Source organism: Scyliorhinus canicula, chromosome 9 (genome assembly GCF_902713615.1).
Source record: "Scyliorhinus canicula chromosome 9, sScyCan1.1, whole genome shotgun sequence".
Classification (NCBI taxonomy): Eukaryota; Metazoa; Chordata; class Chondrichthyes; order Carcharhiniformes; family Scyliorhinidae; genus Scyliorhinus; species Scyliorhinus canicula.
Genome location: NC_052154.1, coordinates 183766360 through 183786311, shown reverse-complemented (window position 1 = coordinate 183786311; position 19952 = coordinate 183766360). Strand labels below are relative to the sequence as shown.

The 19952-nt window shown below is 47.1% G+C and overlaps 1 protein-coding gene across 2 annotated transcripts in view; it reads left to right on the top strand.

Annotated features, from left to right (window-relative positions):
• ext2 (exostosin glycosyltransferase 2) overlaps positions 1–19952 on the top strand; it is a 192016-nt gene that overhangs the window by 5404 nt on the left and 166660 nt on the right. Inside the window, exons 2-3 of one of the 2 annotated variants that reach the window (XM_038808294.1) lie at positions 1852–1950; positions 9672–10230. In XM_038808294.1, the coding sequence (XP_038664222.1) occupies positions 9695–10230 (536 nt within the window). In that variant the 5' untranslated portion in view covers positions 1852–1950; positions 9672–9694. The remainder of the gene's footprint in view (positions 1–1851; positions 1951–9671; positions 10231–19952) is intronic. The other variant, XM_038808295.1, reaches the window with a different exon arrangement.

The window sequence follows — 19952 nt, the reverse complement described above, 5'->3', positions numbered from 1 at the left end:
TACCACACAAGCTCCACTGCTTTCCAACCCTATTTCCTGCTGAAACTGTACCTGTTTCTCTTTTATAAAAAAAAGTTCCCCATAGTTTGTTTGCAACTGCACTTTCAAGCCCTTGTCTTAGTTGTCTCTTGTCTTTGCTTCACACTCAGCAGGATGTCATGCTATTTCCTCAAATTCTATGTGATGTTGCCATGTGGATGAGGCTGGGGAGATTGGCCTGGATGCTGGGCCTTGTAGTTGCTGTGGTTCCTGTTGGCTGGGTCTGGTGCAGCCCCAGGGCTGATGGCAGTGATAGTGGAGGTACTGCCTGGGATACCCTCATGATTTTTGGAGCCGTTTCAGTGGGTTCATGGTGGGGGCGGGAGACGGTGGGGGGAACATTTCTTAACCATTGGCTTTTGGAATTGCTCTCAAATATTTGATTTTTTTTGTCTGCTTTACTTTTTTTACTTGCTATATTTGGTGTCAACGGAATACACAACTGGAATCTTCATGTGTATCCACCTATTCATCAAAAACCTTCACTAGCCCTCCTTTTTTTCAATTCTGTAACATTGTTCTTTCCATCTCTACCTCAGTTATCAGCTGCTGAAATCCTCACATGTGGCTTGACATTTTCAATGCGCTCCTGGGTGGCTTCCCGCATTCTGCCCTCCATAAACTCTATAAATGTCATTCAAAACTCTGCTCCCCTAATATCAAGTCCTGTTCATCCATAAATCCTGTGCTCACTGACTTATTATGATACCTCTCTGCTAAGCAGTGCCTCAATTGTAAATTTCTCATTTTTGAGTAATAATTATAATAACCTTTTATTGTCACAAGTATGAAGTTACTGTGAAAAGCCCCTTTTTGGACCAATCCATAGCTTCACCCTCCCCTGCCTCGAATCTACTCCATCCCCAAACCCCTCCACATTATCTGTGCTGTTCTAATTCTGGCCTCTTCAGCATGCCTGCTTTTACAGTAGTTATTTTACCATCAGCTGGCAAATCCCTCGGCTCTGGATTTCATTCCCTAGACCTCCCTGCTTCTCTACTCCGCTTCCCTCTATTAAGGTGCTCCTTAAAACCTACCTCTGATCAAATTTTTTCAATTGCCCTCATCTCTTATGTGGCCTGGCATCATATTTTGAAGCAGCTTGTGTTTTTTCACCTCAAAGCAGGTGCATAAATACAAGTTATCGTTGCAATCTGTTTTTAATCATGTTGATTGAATGATAAAGATGTGTACTTATAATCGGCCTTTCACAGCCTCACAATGTCCCAAAGCACTTTATTTTACTGCAGTACTTCTGAAGTGTTGTCACTGTTGTAGTGTAGAAAATGTTGGCTAGAGTATCTGGAGAATTCCCTTCTTCATCTTTGAATGGTATAATGGAATCTTTTACTGCCCCTAAAAAACGGGGTTTTGATTTAATGTCGCACCCAGACAATGGCTCACTTGACCCTTCAGCACCGCACTGAGGTGTCAGGCCTACACTCTGGAGTGATGCTTGACTTCACAATCTTCTGTCTCGAGTGCCGCTACTGAGTCAGAGTATAATGTGTTTGATGATGGAGAAATAAGTCTTTGCAAAAGGAAAATAGTATCAAAAAAGTTGGGAATGGGAGAAGGCGGGGAGGATGAAGGCAAGGAATTATTGTGTAAAACACAATAGGTATGCTAATGTTTTTAAAGCTGAAATTAACACTGCTTTAATATCTCCATAGAATTGCAGAGAGGATCCACTTTCTCATCTATGCAGTAACTTTCTTCTAACATAGTAAAGTGAAGCAACTGACTGCCTGGTGTATACTATTACCTTGTACCTCTCTATTTCCAATGCTTCCCTCTTTATTTTTTCTGCAGCCAGCCTCTGACCCTTTGCAGCCTATTGCAGTTCTCTTCACTTTTCTTAACACCTGATTGAAACAAAGGGTTCTAATTTGTTTGTAGGAGTCAGTTTGGGTAAGTGATCAAAGAGATATATTTGTATGTTTGTGTTTATCCTGTCATAACATCAGAAAGAAGGAAAAGCAATGCTGTCATTGTGGAAAGCATTTTTTAAATTGGGATTTGGCAACAGAAAATAATGCCCTCGGAACTCGGTAAGTGCACAAATCAGATAGACGGCTGTTTGATCTCGAAGGCCCTTGAGGTTGTTTAGTGAGTCTGGGAATCCCAATTTGAAAATCTGACTTAGGTAAAGTCTGCAGCAAAGAATGTTACTTCTCCCTTTCGCTTGCCATGTAGCTGCCTGGAATAAGACTCCTATTGTAATTCGCTTACTTTTACTTGGGAGTAGAAATGTCAACATTCATTTTTCATTGTTTTAGCTCTTGGATGAGATAGTGAGCGGCAAGGGGAGTATTTTCAGTCTCTTTATCCTCTTTGTATCATTATCCTCCCTCTGGGATGAAAATGGCTTCAATTTGCAGCTATTTTTCATTTCTCAAAGACCCACCAATTTAGAATTTCCACTGGCATCCTGAACTCTTCTCCTGTCTCCTGTAGAATCATAGATGTTGCAGGCCAGGAGGAGCCCTCTGCTAGTGACGTCTATGTACTCTGATTTCAGTTCTCTCTCATTTTATATTACCTCTTCTCAGATATTTAGCTACTTCCTTTATGAATCATGGTGTCCCTGCCTTAGTCAAGAATTTTGGGGAGAATTCTCTATTCGAGACACTAAGTGCTGATGCCGGGACTGAATTGTGAGTGTTCCATGTTGACAAAAGGGGTGCCGGTCCTGGAGCAATTAGGGATCCGTTAATGGACTAGCACCGGCGCCATGTAGAACTCGCGCAATTCCAATGCGTGCCGATCCTCATCCCAGCCAAAATGATGGCACTGGTTGCGCAGGTGCGCGGCCATCTCGTTGGTGGGTCGGCTGGGGCCAGAGGGTACCTATAGGGGTGGCCTGGGGAGCCATACTTGCTGTGATGCTAAGTTCCCAGTGGCGTGCACAGCTTGCAGGCTGTGGCAATGGCGGTCCGTGCCCAGCCACCCCGACTGCACGGCCCACCTCCTAGACGCCCCAGGCCAGCGGCACAACTGCCAGCACACTTTAGCGATGTTCCCACACCCTCAGCAGCTATGAAATGAATGAAAAATGAAAATCGCTCATTGTCACAAGTAGGCTTCAAATGAAGTTACTGTGAAAAGCCCCTAGTCGCCACATTCCACTACCTGTTTGGGGAGGCTGGTACGGGAATTGAACCGTGCTGCTGGCCTGCTTTCAAAGCCAGCGATTTAGCCCTGTGCTAAACCAGCCCCTGTTGGTATGGCCAATGGCACCCTCCTATGGCACCTGTTAACCGATTTGAAGTACCACAAATTAACCTGGCAGAGGAGGAGCATGCGGAAGGCCTGGGAAATGCCCGGTCGGGCCTATTAATGATATGCCAATGGCCTTTACTGTACAATTTGCATGCCCACACCGGCGTGCAGTGTAGAACATATTCACACCACTGTTGAGGGACTGGAGCATGGAATTCCGTTCGGCGCCCGGCGCCAACCTCGATATTTGGCTGACTCCAAATTCTCCATCCGATCGTACTTCACGATTGTGGTATTGCTGGACGGTGAGTCCAATATTCTTCTGGGAAGGGGAGGAAACAACCTTTAAAATTTCTCAATTATTCTTCAAGCGATAACATTGAGTCCATGCCCCCTTGTTACCACTCACTGGAAGCATTATTTCCTCCTTTGTCCTTTCATAATTCTGAAAACCTCTATTAAATATTTGTTTAACTTTCCGTGCTCGAGTGAGTGCCTTTCTTCACACCATGTTTTACAGGGTTGTCTTCATTCCTTCATCCAGAAGTTAGTGCTTTGGGAGTTAGGGGGAGCTGAAGGATGTACAACAACCACCAACTAATATTAAATTTTCCAGCTCATAGATCTCTGGATGAACATCCAGTTAGTTCAAAGTGCTGACCTCCATGAGCAAGTAGAGCTATATCCCCTTTAGCTACATTGCCGCATTGCTGGGGGCATGAATGAGGACCTCAAAAGACAGGTGATGATGTTAGTGGCATAACAAAGTCAACTTGTATTTATATAGTGCCATTAACATATTAAAGTGTTAATGTAAGCCTATTTGTGACACTAATAAATATTATTATTATGTTTCCGGGGCTTCACAGGAGGTATTAAACAAAAGTTGATGGTAAACCAGAAGCAGATACCAGGACATTTGCCCAAAAGTTTGGTCAAAGAGTTTTAAGGAACATTTAGTTAGAGATAAGAGGTAGCGGGGCAGAGAGATGGAGCAAGGAATTCCCAATGGAAATGGAGTTTTTAATTTTTATTAACACATGTGGACATCTTGAATTGAAAGTTTTAATTTCCTCTTCATTCTCCTTTAATTGATTCTTATATTTACACTCTTTTTGAAAGCCTTCACTTTGTTTAAACCCAAGGAAGCAGTCATTCCGAGAATTCAAAAACTGCTGAAAAATATTAAGCTGGGTTCCATAAAATGACACAGAATGTTTCAGCATTCAGGCATATCTGGTCCAGCAGATCTCTGCTGGCGTTTATCTTACCCTCTCAACATATCTTTCTATTCCTTTCTCCCTTAAATATATCCATATTATTTGTCTCAACCTCTCTTTGCAGCAGTGAGTTCCAGGTCCTCACAGTTCTCTGAGGAAAGATGCTTGCCCTGAATTCCTTTTTGGCTGTTACCGAATTTATATTTGTCATTTTGCCTGTTCCATAAAACAGTCAGCAATCCCAATTGATTTGTTGGTACAACATCATGAAAAAATTTTATAGTAACAGATCAGGTAGTTTGTAGTGTAGCTGTAATTTTATAACATTTTTATTAATCAATACGAACTGTGCAGCATTAAAAAATTGGGGAAATAAAAAGTGATGTCTTGAGCGTATATACTACAGAGAAGGAGGTGCTGGAGGTATTAAAGCTGGAGGTATCAAGATTGATAAATCCCCGGAACCTCATGAAATTTATCCCAGGATGTTGTGGGAGGCTAGGGAGGAAATTGCCCCCCCCCCCCCAACAGATATTTGAATCATCGACAACCACTGGAGAGGTGCCTGTAGATTGGCAGGGTGCAAATGGGGGCTAATTTAGCTCACTGTGCTAAATCGCTGGCTTTGAAAGCAGACCAAGGTAGGCCAGCAGCACGGTTCGATTCCCGTATCAGCCTCCCCGGACAGGCGCCGGAATGTGGCGACTAGGGGCTTTTCACAGTAACTTCATTGAAGCCTACTCGTGACAATAAACGATTTTCATTTTAGGGGCTGTTTAGCACAGGGCTAAATCGCTGGCTTTGAAAGTAGACCAAGCAGGCCAGCAGCACGGTTCAATTCCCGTAACAGCCTCCCTGAATAGGCGCCGGAATGTGGCGACTAGGGGCTTTTCACAGTAACTTCATTTGAAGCCTACTCGTGACAAGCGATTTTAATTTCATTTTTTTTTCATGTTGTGCCCTTGTTTGGGCTGTAAGGATAAGCCTGGGGACTACAGACAGGTGAGTCGTACTTCTGTATTGGGTAAATTGTTAGAAGGTATTCTGAGGGACAGGATCTACTGGCATTTAGACAGGCAAAAGGCTAATTGGGGAAAGTCAGTATGGCTTTGTAAGGGGAAAGTCATGTCTGAGTTTTTTGAAGGGGTACCAAGAAGGTAGATGAGGGCAGTGCAGTCGACATTGTCTACATGGACATTAGCAAGGCCTTTAACAAGGTACTGCATGGTAGGTTGTTGCAAAAGGTAAAATCTCACGGAATCCAGGGTGAGGTAGCCAATTGGATAGAAACTTGGCTTGGCAATCAAAGCCAAAGGGTGGTTGTGGAGGGTTGTTTTTCAAACTGGAGGCCTGTCACCAGCGGTGTGCCTCAGGGATCGGTGCTGGGTCTACTATATATATATATATATATTCATGATTAGTAAGTTTGCAGATGACACCAAGATTGGTGGCGTAGTGGATAATGAAGAAGGTTATATAAGATTGCAACAGGATCTTGACCAATTGGGCCAGGCCGATGAATGGCAGATGGAGTTTAATTTGGATAAATGTGATGTAATGCATTTTGGCAGATCAAATCAGGGCAGGACCTACTCAGTTAATGGTAGGGAGTTGTGGAGAGTTACAGAACAAAGAGATCGAGGGATACAGGTTCATAGCTCCTTGAAGGTGGAGTCGCAGGTGGACAGGGTGATGAAGAAGGCATTCGCCATGCTAGGTTTTATTGGTCAGAATATTGAATACAGGAGTTGGGACGTCTTGTTGAAGTTGTACAATACATTGGTAAGACCCCACATGGAATACTGTGTTCAGTTCTGGCCACCCTATTATAGGAAGAATATTGTTAAAGCAGAAAGAGTGCAGAAAAGATTTACGAGGATTCTACCAGGACTTGAATTGTAAGGAGAGGCTGGATAGGCTGGGACTTTTTTCCCTGGAGCGTAGAAGGCTTAGGGGTGATCTTATAGAGGTCTATAAAATAATGAGCATATGCAAGGTAGATAGTCAACATATTTTCCCAAAGGTAGAAGAGACTAGAACTAGAGGGCACAGTTTTAAGGTGAGAGGAGAGAGATACAAAAGAGACCAGAGGGGAAATTTCTTCACACAGAGGGTGGTGAACATCTGGAACGGGCTGTCAGAGGTAGTGGGAGAGGCGGGTACAATTTTGTCCTTTAAAAAGCAGTTAAGACAGTTACATGGGCAGGGTGGGTATGGAGTGATATGGGCCAAATGCGGGCAAGTGGGACTAGCTTAGTGATAGAAACTGGGTGGCATGGACCAGCTGGGTCTGTTTCCATGCTGTAAACATCTATGACTCTGTATGTTGTGACTTAACATCCCGGTTTTGTTGGCATGGGTTTGGCATCAAAATGACATGAAGGTGTGCACAAGTGCATTTGTTTATTAGCAGTGATCTTTTTCAATGGGTCACTTAAAGTACCCTTCCAAGATAGAGACTAAAATTTGCTGGAGTGAGATCTAAATCGGACAGGAAGGCCTTCAACATTGTAATTAAAAAAATATGTTCAGATTTTCAAAAAAATTAGCTGCCAAGGAGGCCTGTTGTTTTTTAAATAATTTCTGCTTACCTCAACTCCTTAAAACCTGTCTTTTTGACCAAACGTTTGGTCATTGCCTCTGATATCTCTATGTGGGTTGGTGTCAAGTTTTCTTTAACGCTCCTGTGCAGCATCTTTGGATGTTTTACAAGGTTAAAGGCACAATATAAATGAAAGTTGGTGTTGATTGCGACGCGACCTCAAGTCTGCGCTAGGACAGGTGTCATTGCTTCCAGTAAGTTAAACGGAACATCAGCCGACAAGAATACTCATATCAGAGTTGGTCATTGGGGGAAAAAATTCAGCAAGGTAGCTTTTGTGCAGGCTACTTAAGATGCAGGAGGAGAGCAAGACAGAGAAGGATGCCCAGAGAGAAAAGCTGAAACAACTGCAGGACGTACTGCTGAGAATGAAATGGAGAGAAGGGGCACCGTAAAGGAAGTCAGAATCTAAAGAGGCAGTGCAAACGGGAGCATAGGAATAGAGGGGATTCCAGGGTTATGAAGAGTGAGACCACAGAGGGATTTGTAGATTAATACAAGGATTTAAAAGATGTTTATTGAAGTTAGGTAGCCAGCGCACTTTTAGGCACACGGGTGAAGAATGGTAACTTGGATAAGATGTGATAGTAAGAGTTCACATTCCAGAGGGGCCATTCCTCACCATGCATTGGTATCTTGGCAACATGAGAATAACAACACTGAGAAAATTGAACCCTGCATCAAATCTTTCTAGAATCTACAGTTTGGAGACTTAATCCACGTCATTGTGAGACCCCACCAATTTATTGGAAACACTTTCACTTGCATGTTATGTTCACATTGGCATTTTGTGTGCTGTTTGTATGTTTCAAGGTATTCAGAGATTTATGAAATGCTATTCAAGACATTTTCATCATGTGATGTGCAGTGGAATTGTTATCCAGAAAATTGAAGTTTGGTTGCTTCTTATTTATTCTATCAAAACCTCTCTCAAATTTGAATACCTCTATTAAATCTCCCACTAACCTTCTCAGTTCTAAGGAGAACAATCACCAGGGATGGAACATTTAAGTTCTGAAGAGAGGTTGGATAGGCTTGGGTTGTTTTCGCCGGAGCAGAGAAGACTGAGGGGCGACCTGATTGAGGTGTACAAGGTTATGAGGGGCGTGGATCAGGAGTAGGTGTTCCCCTTTGTTGAGGGGTCAGTTAGGAGGTGACACAAGTTCAAGGTCAGGGGCAGGAGGTTTAAGGCGGATTTTAGGAAAAGCTTTTTTACCCAGAGACTGGTGACGGTCTGCAATGTACTGCCTGGGAGGGTGGTAGAGGTGGGCTGCCTTGCATCCTTTGAAAAAGAACTTGGATGAGCACTTCGGAGGTCATAACATTCAAGGCTCTGGGTCATGTGCTGGCAAATGGGATTGGGTCGGCAAGTCAGGCTTTTTCATGTGTCGGTGCAGATTTGATGGGCCAAAGGGCCTCTTCTGTGCTGTATCGTTCTGTGATTCTGTGAATCCCAGCTTCTCAAGCCTTGACATATCACTGAATTCCTTAATTCCTGCCCAGATATACTAGTCCAAGTGTTATGGTACCTGGACCAGACCCCAGTTTATATTAGGAAATCAGACAAGATCTCGACAATTTTTCAATTTTTAAACTGAGGAAAGGCTTCTTGTCCCCAAGAGTAGTTCTGCTGACACCTAGGGATCCTTTACATTAAAACAAACTTTATTATTAACACAGAATTTATCCCATTAACATCCAAGATGAAAAGAAGCTTTAAACAGTTAAACAGTTCTTTGAGCTTAATTTGGCATCTACTTCCAAAATTTCAATTAAGCAAAATCCACACACCCAGGTCAAATGCCACTTATTAATACGGTTAACACTCAGTGGCTTACAGATTTGTGTACAAAGTCCTTTGGAGAGAAGCTTTCAGGGGTCAGTCTAAGTAACACACCTCCTTTCCTCAGAATACATAGCAGAACTCTAAAAATGAAACTAAAAACAGACACAGGGCAAGGCTGAAAAAGGAAACTAAAACTAGACCCAGAGTCTCCCACGAGTGGCATTACAGCCTGCCTAGCTGTCAATCCCTTAATCACAGTTTTAGCAGACATTTAATCCGGATACCTTAACCTAAATTCTTTTAAAAACATGACCGCAACAGATATAAAATGTATATAAATATTTCCTACATTCATCACGCAGGCATGAGTTTAACCCTACATTCTGAGCGCAGTAGATGGTATTTATAATTTAAAAGTATTCACTGCTGAGCACTACACTGGTTAATCATTTATGATTTTAATTTTCCTTGACCTGGACCATCGTCCTTTTAAATTGAAATAAAAATTGCTGCAACATTGAAAACAGATGTTTTCAAAAGATCTGATTCTGAACTTGCACTGATGTGATAATTGGCAGGCGGGTGCGTGATTGGAACAGAAACAAAATTATAATTGCCTTAAGTTCAGCAACCTTTCCGCTTCACGTCTTAGATTTCAGATTTAATTTTGATTGCTTGAGCTATGTACGCGGGCAAGTACATAACATTGACTTCAACAGTTTCAACGATGATTGAACAATGACTTTTCTAACTGCAGCCTTGTTAATCTGTTTATAATCACTAGCACTTTTCTTGCTTCCAGACCCATAGGAAGGAAATAGCATTATGTATGCTTCAACCAAGTACAGCAGTCGGGGCCCTACCCTTATTCCCAGGATGAAAACTAAACACCGAATTTACTACATTGTCCTATTTTCAATTGTGCTCCTTGGACTTGTCGCCACAGGAATGTTTCAGTTCTGGCCACATACCATTGAAGCTACCAATGAGTGGACATTTGAAAAGCGCAGCATTCACGATGTTCCAGAAGTCAAACTCGCTGAAGACAGCCCTATTTCTGAACGAGGGGACTTGAGCTGCAGAATGCACACTTGTTTTGACGTATACCGTTGTGGGTATAATCCCAAGAACAGAATAAAGGTCTATATCTATCCCCTGAAAAAGTATGTTGATGAGTATGGCACTGTGCTCAGCAACACCATCTCCAAAGAATATAATGAACTCTTGACTGCCATTTCAGAAAGTGATTTTTACACAGACGATTTTAACAGGGCATGTTTGTTTATTCCGTCCATTGATGTGCTTAATCAGAATAACCTCAGGATAAAGGAAACAGCCCAGGCGTTGGCCCAGCTATCCAGGTATGTTGCAAAGAGTTGCACTTTGTTGTTTCCTGGAAAATATTTCACATTTCTATGTCAGATAAAAATATGCGATCCTGGACTTTTTGATGGTTTTCAGCTGTTGTTAGTTATGTTGCATATGTGTACTCATCAGCTGTCATGATTTTTAAAAAAGTTGCTGTTTTAAATCATACTCATTTCCCATAGAACAAAACAAAATATTTGTGATGGTCAAAAAAGCTCAAACTTCTCAGACACCACTTATAAAAGCAGTTAGAAAGCAAGGTCGGGGGGGAAGGGGTGAGTTAATAAAAGTTGGGTTTTAAAATGCTGTAGGCTGCTGGAGGATGGAGTTCCTCAGTTTTGTAATTCTGGGAAAGAACGTGTCTGAGCAGGATGCAGTTCAATTGTGACATGTTGAAGATAACCTGGACTAGCTTTGTAGAGAATGGTGTATTTCAGGTTGGGAGGGGCAAAAGGAGAATTATCACAGGGGCTGGTTCATTTTTGAAATAGCAAGAGCCATAACCAAGGGATGGAATAATGAGCCACTCAGAAGACCTATAACTTTGGAAGGGGAAAAAAAGGGTTTACCCGATTAGACAATAAGCTTTTTCTCTTAACCTGACTGATGTGTGGAGGAGGTGTTGGAAGAAGCTTCAGTGGTACAGAGGCAGTATCCTCGTCGAGGGTAGACTTGGATCTTAGAGACTCTTTGAGGAAAGGTAGCAGAGGAGCAGGAATAGGTCATTTGATCCCTCGAGCTTGCTTCTCCATTCAATAAGATCACGTATGATCTCATTACGACCTGGACTCTCTTTTCCTACCTGTACCCATGCCCCCCATTAGATCAAAATTGTGTCCAGCTCAGTCTTGGATATATTCAATGATCTAGACCCCATTGCTCTCTGCTTGCCATGAAAAGAGGAAAATGGGCTTCCCTAAGGTTTAGACATATGATATGGGTTGGGAGGTAAACCGATTAGGCAGAAAAGGAATGTACTCTGAGCAGTGGGATGTGATGGGGTGTATTTCCTGATGATCTGTACTCACTGTACTCGGGCATCAGCTTTTCACATGTTTCAATAACTTAGTTGAAGGAGTAGAGTTGCATATACGTGTTTGTAGACGACACTGAGGCTGAGATTTTTCACCAAGCCCTGCACCCCCCACCATGGTGGCAGCAATTCCCGTGTTGGATGAAAGGCGCCACTGGCTGCCGGTGGAATCTTTCGATCCGGCTGAAGTCTCGGTGGGGCTTCGTGTAGTTCACCCATCCCATCGCCATGGAATCCGCCGCGAGGTGTCGACTTCCGTGGGCCCAGAAAATCCCAGCTGAGCTAGTCGGCACGGTAAATTGTGTAGACGAGAGCAGGGTGCCACAATTGAACATAGATTGAAAGGGCAACACTGTGGCAGATTGAGTTCAACGCGATGAAGTGTGAGGTGATCCACTTTGGATCCAAGAGTTACAAGTCAGAATATTTCCTTTGTGGAGAACACTCGGAATAGAATCATAGAATTTACAGTGTAGAAGGAGGCCATTCAGCCCATCGAGTCTGCACTGGCCCTTGGAAAGAGCACCCCATTTAAGCCCACACTTCCAACCTATCCCTGAAACCCAGTAACCCCACCTAACCTTTTTGGACACTAAGGGAAATTTAGCATGGCCAATCCACATAACCTACACATCTTTGGACTGTGGGAGGAAACCGGAGCACCCCGAGGAACCCCACGCAGACACGGGGAGAATGTGCAGACTCTGCACAGACAGTGACCGAAGCCGGGAATCGAATTGGGACTCGAGGTATGAAACAACTGTGCTAACCACTGTGCTGTCGTACTGCCCAATAGTGGAGGAGCGAAGAAATGTGTGTCCGTGCAATAAAACACTCCCACTAGTGAATAGTATCTAAAATAAATCATAAATTCGAATGCACTGTTGACCTTTACATCAAAGGAGGTGATATGAAAACCGCACAAAGTTACACTTCAATTACATAGAGCTTTATCAGACCTTCCTGCAGTACTGGATTAAATTTTAGACGCTGTTCCTCAGGAAAGATATGGTGGCCTTGCAGAGGCTACAATGCAGGTTTACCAGAATGGAACTGGGACTTAAGTTATGAAGACAGGTTGCATAAACTTAGTTTGTATTTCTTCTGGTTAGAACATTGAAAAGTGTTTAAAATTATGAAAGGAATCAATTGCGTAGATACAGAGAAGACATCTCCGCTTGTGGGGAATCCAGGACAACTTGGTACAATCTTGAGAAAAGCATTAGGCCGTTCAGAAGTGAAAGTAGCAAATATTTGTCTCACAAAGGATAATGAAAATTTAGAATTCATTCCCTCCCCAAAGTAATTTGGTGTCTGGACCAGTTGAAATTTTCAAGACTGGACCACCAGTTTTATTAGGTCATGGTATCGAGGGATGTGGTTCAAAGATAGCTGAATGGAGTTGAGGTACAGGTCAGCCTGACGTAATAAAATGGAAGAACGAAATGAGGGGATTAATGGCTTCCTCTTGTTCCTGTTTCCTTTATTCAGTAAGAGAGAGGGTGTGATAGTTTCATTTGAAATCATAAGTTGCCCCTTTAAACTATAAGCAAAATGTTTGCATTAGCTTCTTTCCCTTGTTTTAACAATCCTCTGAGAGAATCCCTGCACACATTGAAATCATCCAAAAGGAAAACTCTCCTCCGCTGTCATGATGCCTTTCTGAAACTATTGAATGCTACTTTCACCTGCTAACCTGCCTTCCCCCTTCCCCCCCTCCCATGTTGACATGGCTCAGCGTAATTCCGTAGAACCATAGAATTTACAGTGCAGAAGGAGGCCATTCGGCCCATTTTATCTTCACTGGTCCTTGGAAAAGCTCCCTACTTAAGCCCACACCTCCACCCTATCCCCATAACCCAGTAACTCAACCTAACCTTTTTGGATACTAGGAGCAATTTAGCATGACCAATCCACCTAACCTGCACATCTTTCGGGACTTGTCGGAGGAAACCAGAGCACCTGGACAAAACCCACACAGACACGAAGAGAACGTGCAGACTCCGCACAGACAGTAACCCAAGCCGGGAATCGAACCTGGGACCCTGTGAAGTGCCCCACTGTGCTCCCGTGCCGACCTTTTAGAGACACTGGTGAAATATTCTGATACAAGTGGCCCTGTCATTGCAGAAAGTATACAGCAGCAGAAATGAAATTCTAATAGGTCAGGAAATACAGGAAACATGGAGTACAGAACTCTTGAGGTATTTATGGGTCCACTTATGATCTTGTTATAGAGCCTGGTTTGACAGCCTATTATCTCAACACCAATCCAAGAACTGTAAGCAACTAATGGACTAGTTTGCTTTTATACCAAGCAATTTCACTTCTGCAGACTTGGGGTTTAATGACTTGACAATGTTTCTATCACTGTAAAGTAAATAACACTGTAGCTGCTTGCAGATCACTGGTTTAGTAGCGCTTACAAGCTAGTCATAGCTGCCATGTGGATTTGTTCACAACTGGAAGGGGGGACATCAGGTCGAAATGAAGGGGCAAATTTAAAGCTAAATAACTGCTTGTGCATTTTTCTTACTCTGGCTGCTGTGATGCTGAAAATCCTACAATTTATACAAGGTGGTGCATGCAGCACCTGGGATGAAGGTTCCTAAAGACAAGTGGATGTATGTTCCGTTTGTTAAAAAATAAATTTCACTTTATGGACTGGGAAGACTCGCAGCTCCAGTATTCTGTCAACAAAATACTACTCTAATTTAGAAGAGCAAAATCTATAATTATGTTGCTGGAGTTTTTTAAAAATTCAAATATGCACGATTGGTAAATTTCATAAACCCACTGACACACTTCACAAACCCTTGTGAGAATATTGGGCTCTGATAGATATGACATTATACAATGTACAGCATGTGAAGAGTTAATGTTATGTTAAAATAGTCACTAGCTGGAGCTAAGGGACAGTACTATAAAAGGCACTGACTCTTAGGCTTCTGGGAGAGGGTGGAGAAGAGGTCGAGGAATCTGGAGTAAAGTACATTGAGAGCTAGAGAAGATAGAATATAGTTATAGTCAGAATATAGAAATAGTGTCAGTGAGTGTAGTTTAATTATTTATTTATTGAGGGACTTCCGGTGGCGGCAATGCGGAGCTAAGCCGCAAGTTCGGCAGCTCCCGCCTTTTTTGGATTTTCGGGCTCTTTTAAGAGCCCGCAACGGTGCTGTTTCGATTTTTCCCCCGGGGGAAAACAGCCAGTGTGCCTAGCAGCCAGTGGATGGACTGGACTCTCAGCGGAGCAGTCCAAAAATCGGTTTTACCTCAGAGAACGGCGAGAGGCAGAAAAGGCAAGATGGCGGCGGGTGGGGAAGCAGCGTGGCAGCTGTAGGCCCGGGAGCAGCAGGAGCTGCTTCAGCGCTCCTTCATGGAGCTCAAAGCCGAGATTCTGGAGCCGTTTAAGGCCTCACTGGACAAACTGGTGGCGACGCAGACGGCTCAGGCCGGGGAGATTCGGGAGCTGTGGCACAAGGTCTCGGAGAATGAGGATGAGCTTTTGGGCCTGGCAGTGAAAGTGGAGTCGCACGAGGCACTGCACAAGAAATGGCAGGTGAGGATGGAGGAGATGGAGAACAGTTCCCGCCGGAAGAATTACGGATTTTGGGCCTCGGAGGGGCTGGAAAGTTCGGATTTGGCAGCCTATGTGGTCCTAATGTTAAACTCGCTGATGGGTGCAGGGTTGTTTCGTGGTCCCCTGGAGCTGGAAGGCACCCATCGAGTGCTGCAGCGGAAGCCCAGGCCGAACGAACCGCCCAGGGTGGTGCTGGTCCGTTTTCACCGCTTGGTTGACCAGGAGTGCGTGTTGAGGTGGGCGAAGAAGGAGACGAGCAGCAGGTGTGAGAATATGGACGTTCGGATTTTTCAGGACTGGAGCGCGGAGGTGGCGAGGAGAAGGGCTGGCTTCAATCGAGCGAAGGGAGTGCTCCACAGGAAGGGGGTGAAGTTTGGCCTTCTACAGCCGGCTCGCCTCTGGGTCACGTACAAGGACCGCCAGCTCTACTTTGACTCTCCGGAGGAGGCCTGGGCTTTTGTCCAGGCTGAGAACTTGGATTCGGACTGAGGACTGGGGGGCTGGAGGGAAATGTACTTTGCTTGGAGGCTTTGTCTTCTTGGGTATCCTTTCGCCCATAGTGGCTGTATTTGCTGATGGTTGTTTCCTGTTTGTTTTCGCCGTTTTTGCTATTTGAGTTATGGTTATTTGGGTTATTTCGGGGTTTCTTTGCGGCTGTTGGTTATTCATTGTGGTGGGTTTTTTTTCTTGTTTTTCCACTGTTGGGTTGGGGGGTTGTTTGAGGTCCCGATGGGTCATGTGTCCGTCTTTTTCCCGCGTGTTGGGTCGAGGGGCGGGGCTGGGGTTAGAAGCGTGGGGTTTCTTCCCGCGCCGGAGGAATTGGGGGCGGGGGCGGCGCTGGGAGGGAGGGATTGGCGGCTGGGTTTTATCCGGGTGGGGGGGGTCATGGTTATGGCGGGAGTAGCCAGGGTCAGCAGAAGTCAGCTGGCTCACGGAAGTATAATGTTGGGGGTAACGCAACTAGGGGGGGCCCTAGCTTTGGGGGGGGGGGGGTGCCGGGTTGTTGCTGCAGGGACTGTGAGGGAATGGATGGTGAAGGGGCGGGGCTGGGGTTAGAAGCGCGTGGTTTCTTGCCGCGCCGGAGGAATTGGGGGCGGGGGCGGCGCTGGGAGGGAGGGATTGGCGGCTGGGTTTTATCCGGGTGGGGGGGGGGTCATGGTTATGGCGGGAGTAGCCGGGGTCAGCAGAAGTCAGCTGGCTCACGGAAGTATAATGTTGGGGGTAACGCAACTAGGGGGGCCCTAGTTGGGAGGGGAGTTTGCCACTGTGGGGAGCGTGCTTGGGGGTTCCCCGGGCACGTGGTGGGTTGAGGAAGGGCTATAGCTGATCGACGTAGAGGAAAGGGGACGGCCCCTCGGGTTCGGTTGGTCACATGGAACGTGAGGGGGCCGAATGGTCCAGTGAAGTGATCCCGGGTCTTGGCTCACTTGAGGGGGCTGGGAGCGGATGTGGCTATGCTCCAGGAGACGCACCTCAGGGTTACGGATCAGGTGAGGCTAAGAAAGAGTTGGGTGGGACAGGTGTTTCACTCGGGGCTTGATGCAAAGAACCGTGGGGTGGCAATTTTGGTCGGTAAGAGCCTGTCGTTCGTCGCATCCAAAGTGGTGGCGGATGGGGCAGGTCGATATGTGATGGTGAGTGGGAGACTTCAGGGGGAGCGGGTGGTCTTGGTTAATGTTTATGCCCCCAACTGGGATGATGTGGGCTTCATGCGGCGTATGCTGGGCCTGATCCCGGACCTGGAGACAGGCAGATTGATTCTGGGTGGAGACTTTAACACGGTGCTGGATCCGGCTCTGGACCGCTCGAAGTCTCGGACGGGCAGAAGGCCGGCAGTGGCCTCGGTGCTGAGGGGGTTCATGGATCAGATGGGAGGGGTGGACCCTTGGAGGTTTTTGAAGCCGGTGGGTAGGGAGTTCTCCTTTTTCTCCCATGTTCATAAGGCGTACTCCCGGATTGACTTTTTCGTGCTTAGCAGGGCGCTGCTCCCGAGAGTGGTGGGGGCGGAGTATTCGGCGATAGCCATTTCTGATCATGCTCCACATTTGGTGGAGCTGGGGGAAGGGAAGGATCAACGCCCGTTGTGGAGGTTGGATGTGGGGCTTTTGGCAGAGGAGGAAGTGTGCGGTCGGATCCGTAGGGGTATCTGGAAACCAATGACAACGGGGAGGTGCAGGTTGGGATGGTTTGAGAAGCGCTAAAGGCAGTAGTTAGAGGGGAGCTGATCTCTCTTCGGGCGCACAGGGAGAGGGTCGAGAGGGAGAGGCTGGTGGAGGAGATGGTCAGGGTGGATAGGAGATATGCAGACACCCTGAAGGAGGGGCTTCTGAGGGAGCGGCGCCGTCTCCAAGCGGAGTTGGACATTTTAACCACCTGTATGGCGGAGGTGCAGTGGAGGAGGGCACAGGGGGCGGTGTATGAGTACGGGGAGAAGGCAAGCCGGATGTTGGCTCACCAGCTCCGGAAGCGGGAGGCAGCTAGAGAAATTGGGGGAGCCACAGATGCGGGTGGGAACTTAGTGCGGGGTGGGAAGGACATCAATGGGGTTTTCAGATCCTTCTATGAGGGGCTATATCGGGCGGTACCCCCCGGGGAAGCAGGCGGGATGGACCGCTTTTTGGATAAGCTGGAGTTCCCAAGAGTAGGGGACGAGCGGGTGGAGGGTTTGGGGTCCCCAATTAAGCTGGAGGAGTTGGTGGAGGCGCTGGGAAGCATGCAGACAGGTAAAACGCCGGGGCCTGACGGGTTCCCGGTGGAATTTTATAAGAAATTTCCGGATTTGCTGGGTACGCTGCTGGTGAGGACCCTGAATGAGGCCAGGGAGGGGGGGGTTTTGCCCCCGACGATGTCCAGGGCAATTATCTCTTTGCTCCTGAAGCGGGACGAGGACCCCCTTCAGTGTGGGTCTTATAGGCCGATCTCGCTCCTTAACGTAGATGTTAAGTTGTTGGCAAAGGTGCTGTCCAGGAGGGTGGAGGATGTGGTCCCGACGGTGATTCATGAGGACCAAACGGGGTTTGTAAAGGGGAGACAATTGAATGCCAATGTGCGGAGACTCCTGAATGTTATGATGATGGCGCCGGTGGTTGGGGAGTCAGAAATAGTGGCGTCCATGGATGCGGAGAAAGCTTTTGATAGGGTGGAGTGGAGTTACCTGTGGGAGGTGTTGCGGAGGTTTGGGTTTGGTGAGGGGTTCATTAGCTGGGTGAGATTGCTGTACAGCTCCCCGGTGGCGAGTGTGGTGACGAATGGGAGGAGGTCAGAGAACTTTCGGCTTTCCAGAGGGACGAGGCAGGTGTGCCCCTTGTCTCCCCTGCTCTTCGCGTTGGCAATTGAGCCCCTGGCCATGGCGTTGAGGGACTCGAAGGGTTGGAGGGGGATTGTGCGGGGGGGTGAAGCACCGGTTGTCACTGTATGCAGATGATCTGCTGCTGTATGTCGCGGACCCGGCTGAGGGGATGCCAGAGGTGCTGAGGATACTTGAGGAGTTTGGGGACTTTTCGGGATATAAGCTAAATGTGGGGAAAAGCGAGCTGTTTGTCCTGCACCCGGGGGGTCAGGAGAGGGAGATAGGGGAACTCCCGTTGAGGAGGGCTGCGGGGAGCTTTAGGTATCTTGGGGTCCACGTGGCTAGGACCTGGGGGGCTATGCATAGGCTTAACTTTTCGAGGCTGGTGGGGCAGATAGAGGAGGAGTTTAGGAGGTGGGATGCGCTTCCGCTCTCGTTGGTGGGCAGGGTCCAGTCGGTTAAAATGACGGTGCTCCCGAGGTTTTTGTTTCTTTTCCAGTGCCTCCCCATGTTGATCCCGAAGGCTTTTTTTTAGAAGGGTGAATAAGTCGATTCTGGGGTTTGTGTGGGCACGGAAGGCCCCAAGAGTAAGGAGGGTATTTTTGGAGCGAAGAAGGGAGGTAGGGGGCCTGGCACTGCCCAACCTGTGTGGATATTATTGGGCGGCAAACGTGGCGATGATTCGCAGGTGGGTGACGGAAGGGGAGGGTGACGCATGGAAGAGGCTGGAGGTGGCATCCTGTGCGGGCACGAGTCTGGAGGCCTTGGTGACGGCTCCACTTCCACTCCCCCCGGCTAAGTACTCCACGAGTCCGGTGGTGGTTGCGTCCCTCAAAATCTGGGGACAGTGGAGGCGGCATAGGGGGGAAGTGAAGGCCTCAGTCTGGGCCCCGATACAGGGCAATCACCGTTTTGCGCCAGGGAGAACGGGTGGGGGATTTGGGAGTTGGCACAGGGCAGGCATCAGACAGTTTGGGGACCTCTTCTTGGATGGGAAGTTTGCGACTCTGGAGGAGCTGGAGGGGAAGTGGAACCTCCCCCGGGATCGCTTTTAGGTATATGCAGGTCAGGGACTTTGTTAAGAGGCAGATGGAGGAGTTTCCGCGGCTGCCGCCAAGGGGGGTGCAGGACAGGGTGCTTTCGGGGACGTGGGTCGGGGAAGGGAAGATCTTGGCTATCTACCAACTGATGCAGGAGGAGGAGGAGGCCTCAGTAGATGAGCTCAAAGCGAAATGGGAGGAAGAGCTAGGGGAAGAGATTGAGGATGGGTCGTGGTCGGACGCCCTGGAGAGGGTGAATTCTTCCTCCTCTTGCGCACGGCTCAGCCTAATTCAGCTGAAGATGCTTCATAGAGCTCACATGACGGGAGCAAGGATGAGCAGGTTTTTTGGAGGTGAAGACGGCTGTGGGAGGTGTTCGGGTGGCCCGGCAAACCACACCCATATGTTTTGGGCATGTCCGGCTCTGGAGGGGTTTTGGAAGGGGGTGGCAGGGATTTTGTCGGAAGTGGTTGGGTCTAGGGTCAGGCCGGGCTGGCGGCTCGCGATTTTTGGGGTAGCTTCGGAGCCGGGAGTGCAGGAGGCGAGAGAGGCCGGCATTCTGGCCTTTGCGTCTCTAGTAGCCCGGCGCAGGATTCTGTTACAGTGGAGGGACACGCGGCCCCCGAGTTCGGAGACCTGGGTCAGCGACATGGCCGGGTTCATCAAGTTGGAGAGGATGAAATTTGCCCTGAGGGGGTCGGTACAGGGGTTCTTTCAGTGGTGGCAGCCCTTTCTCGATTTCCTGGCGAAGGGGTAGAGAGTGGTCGGTCTCA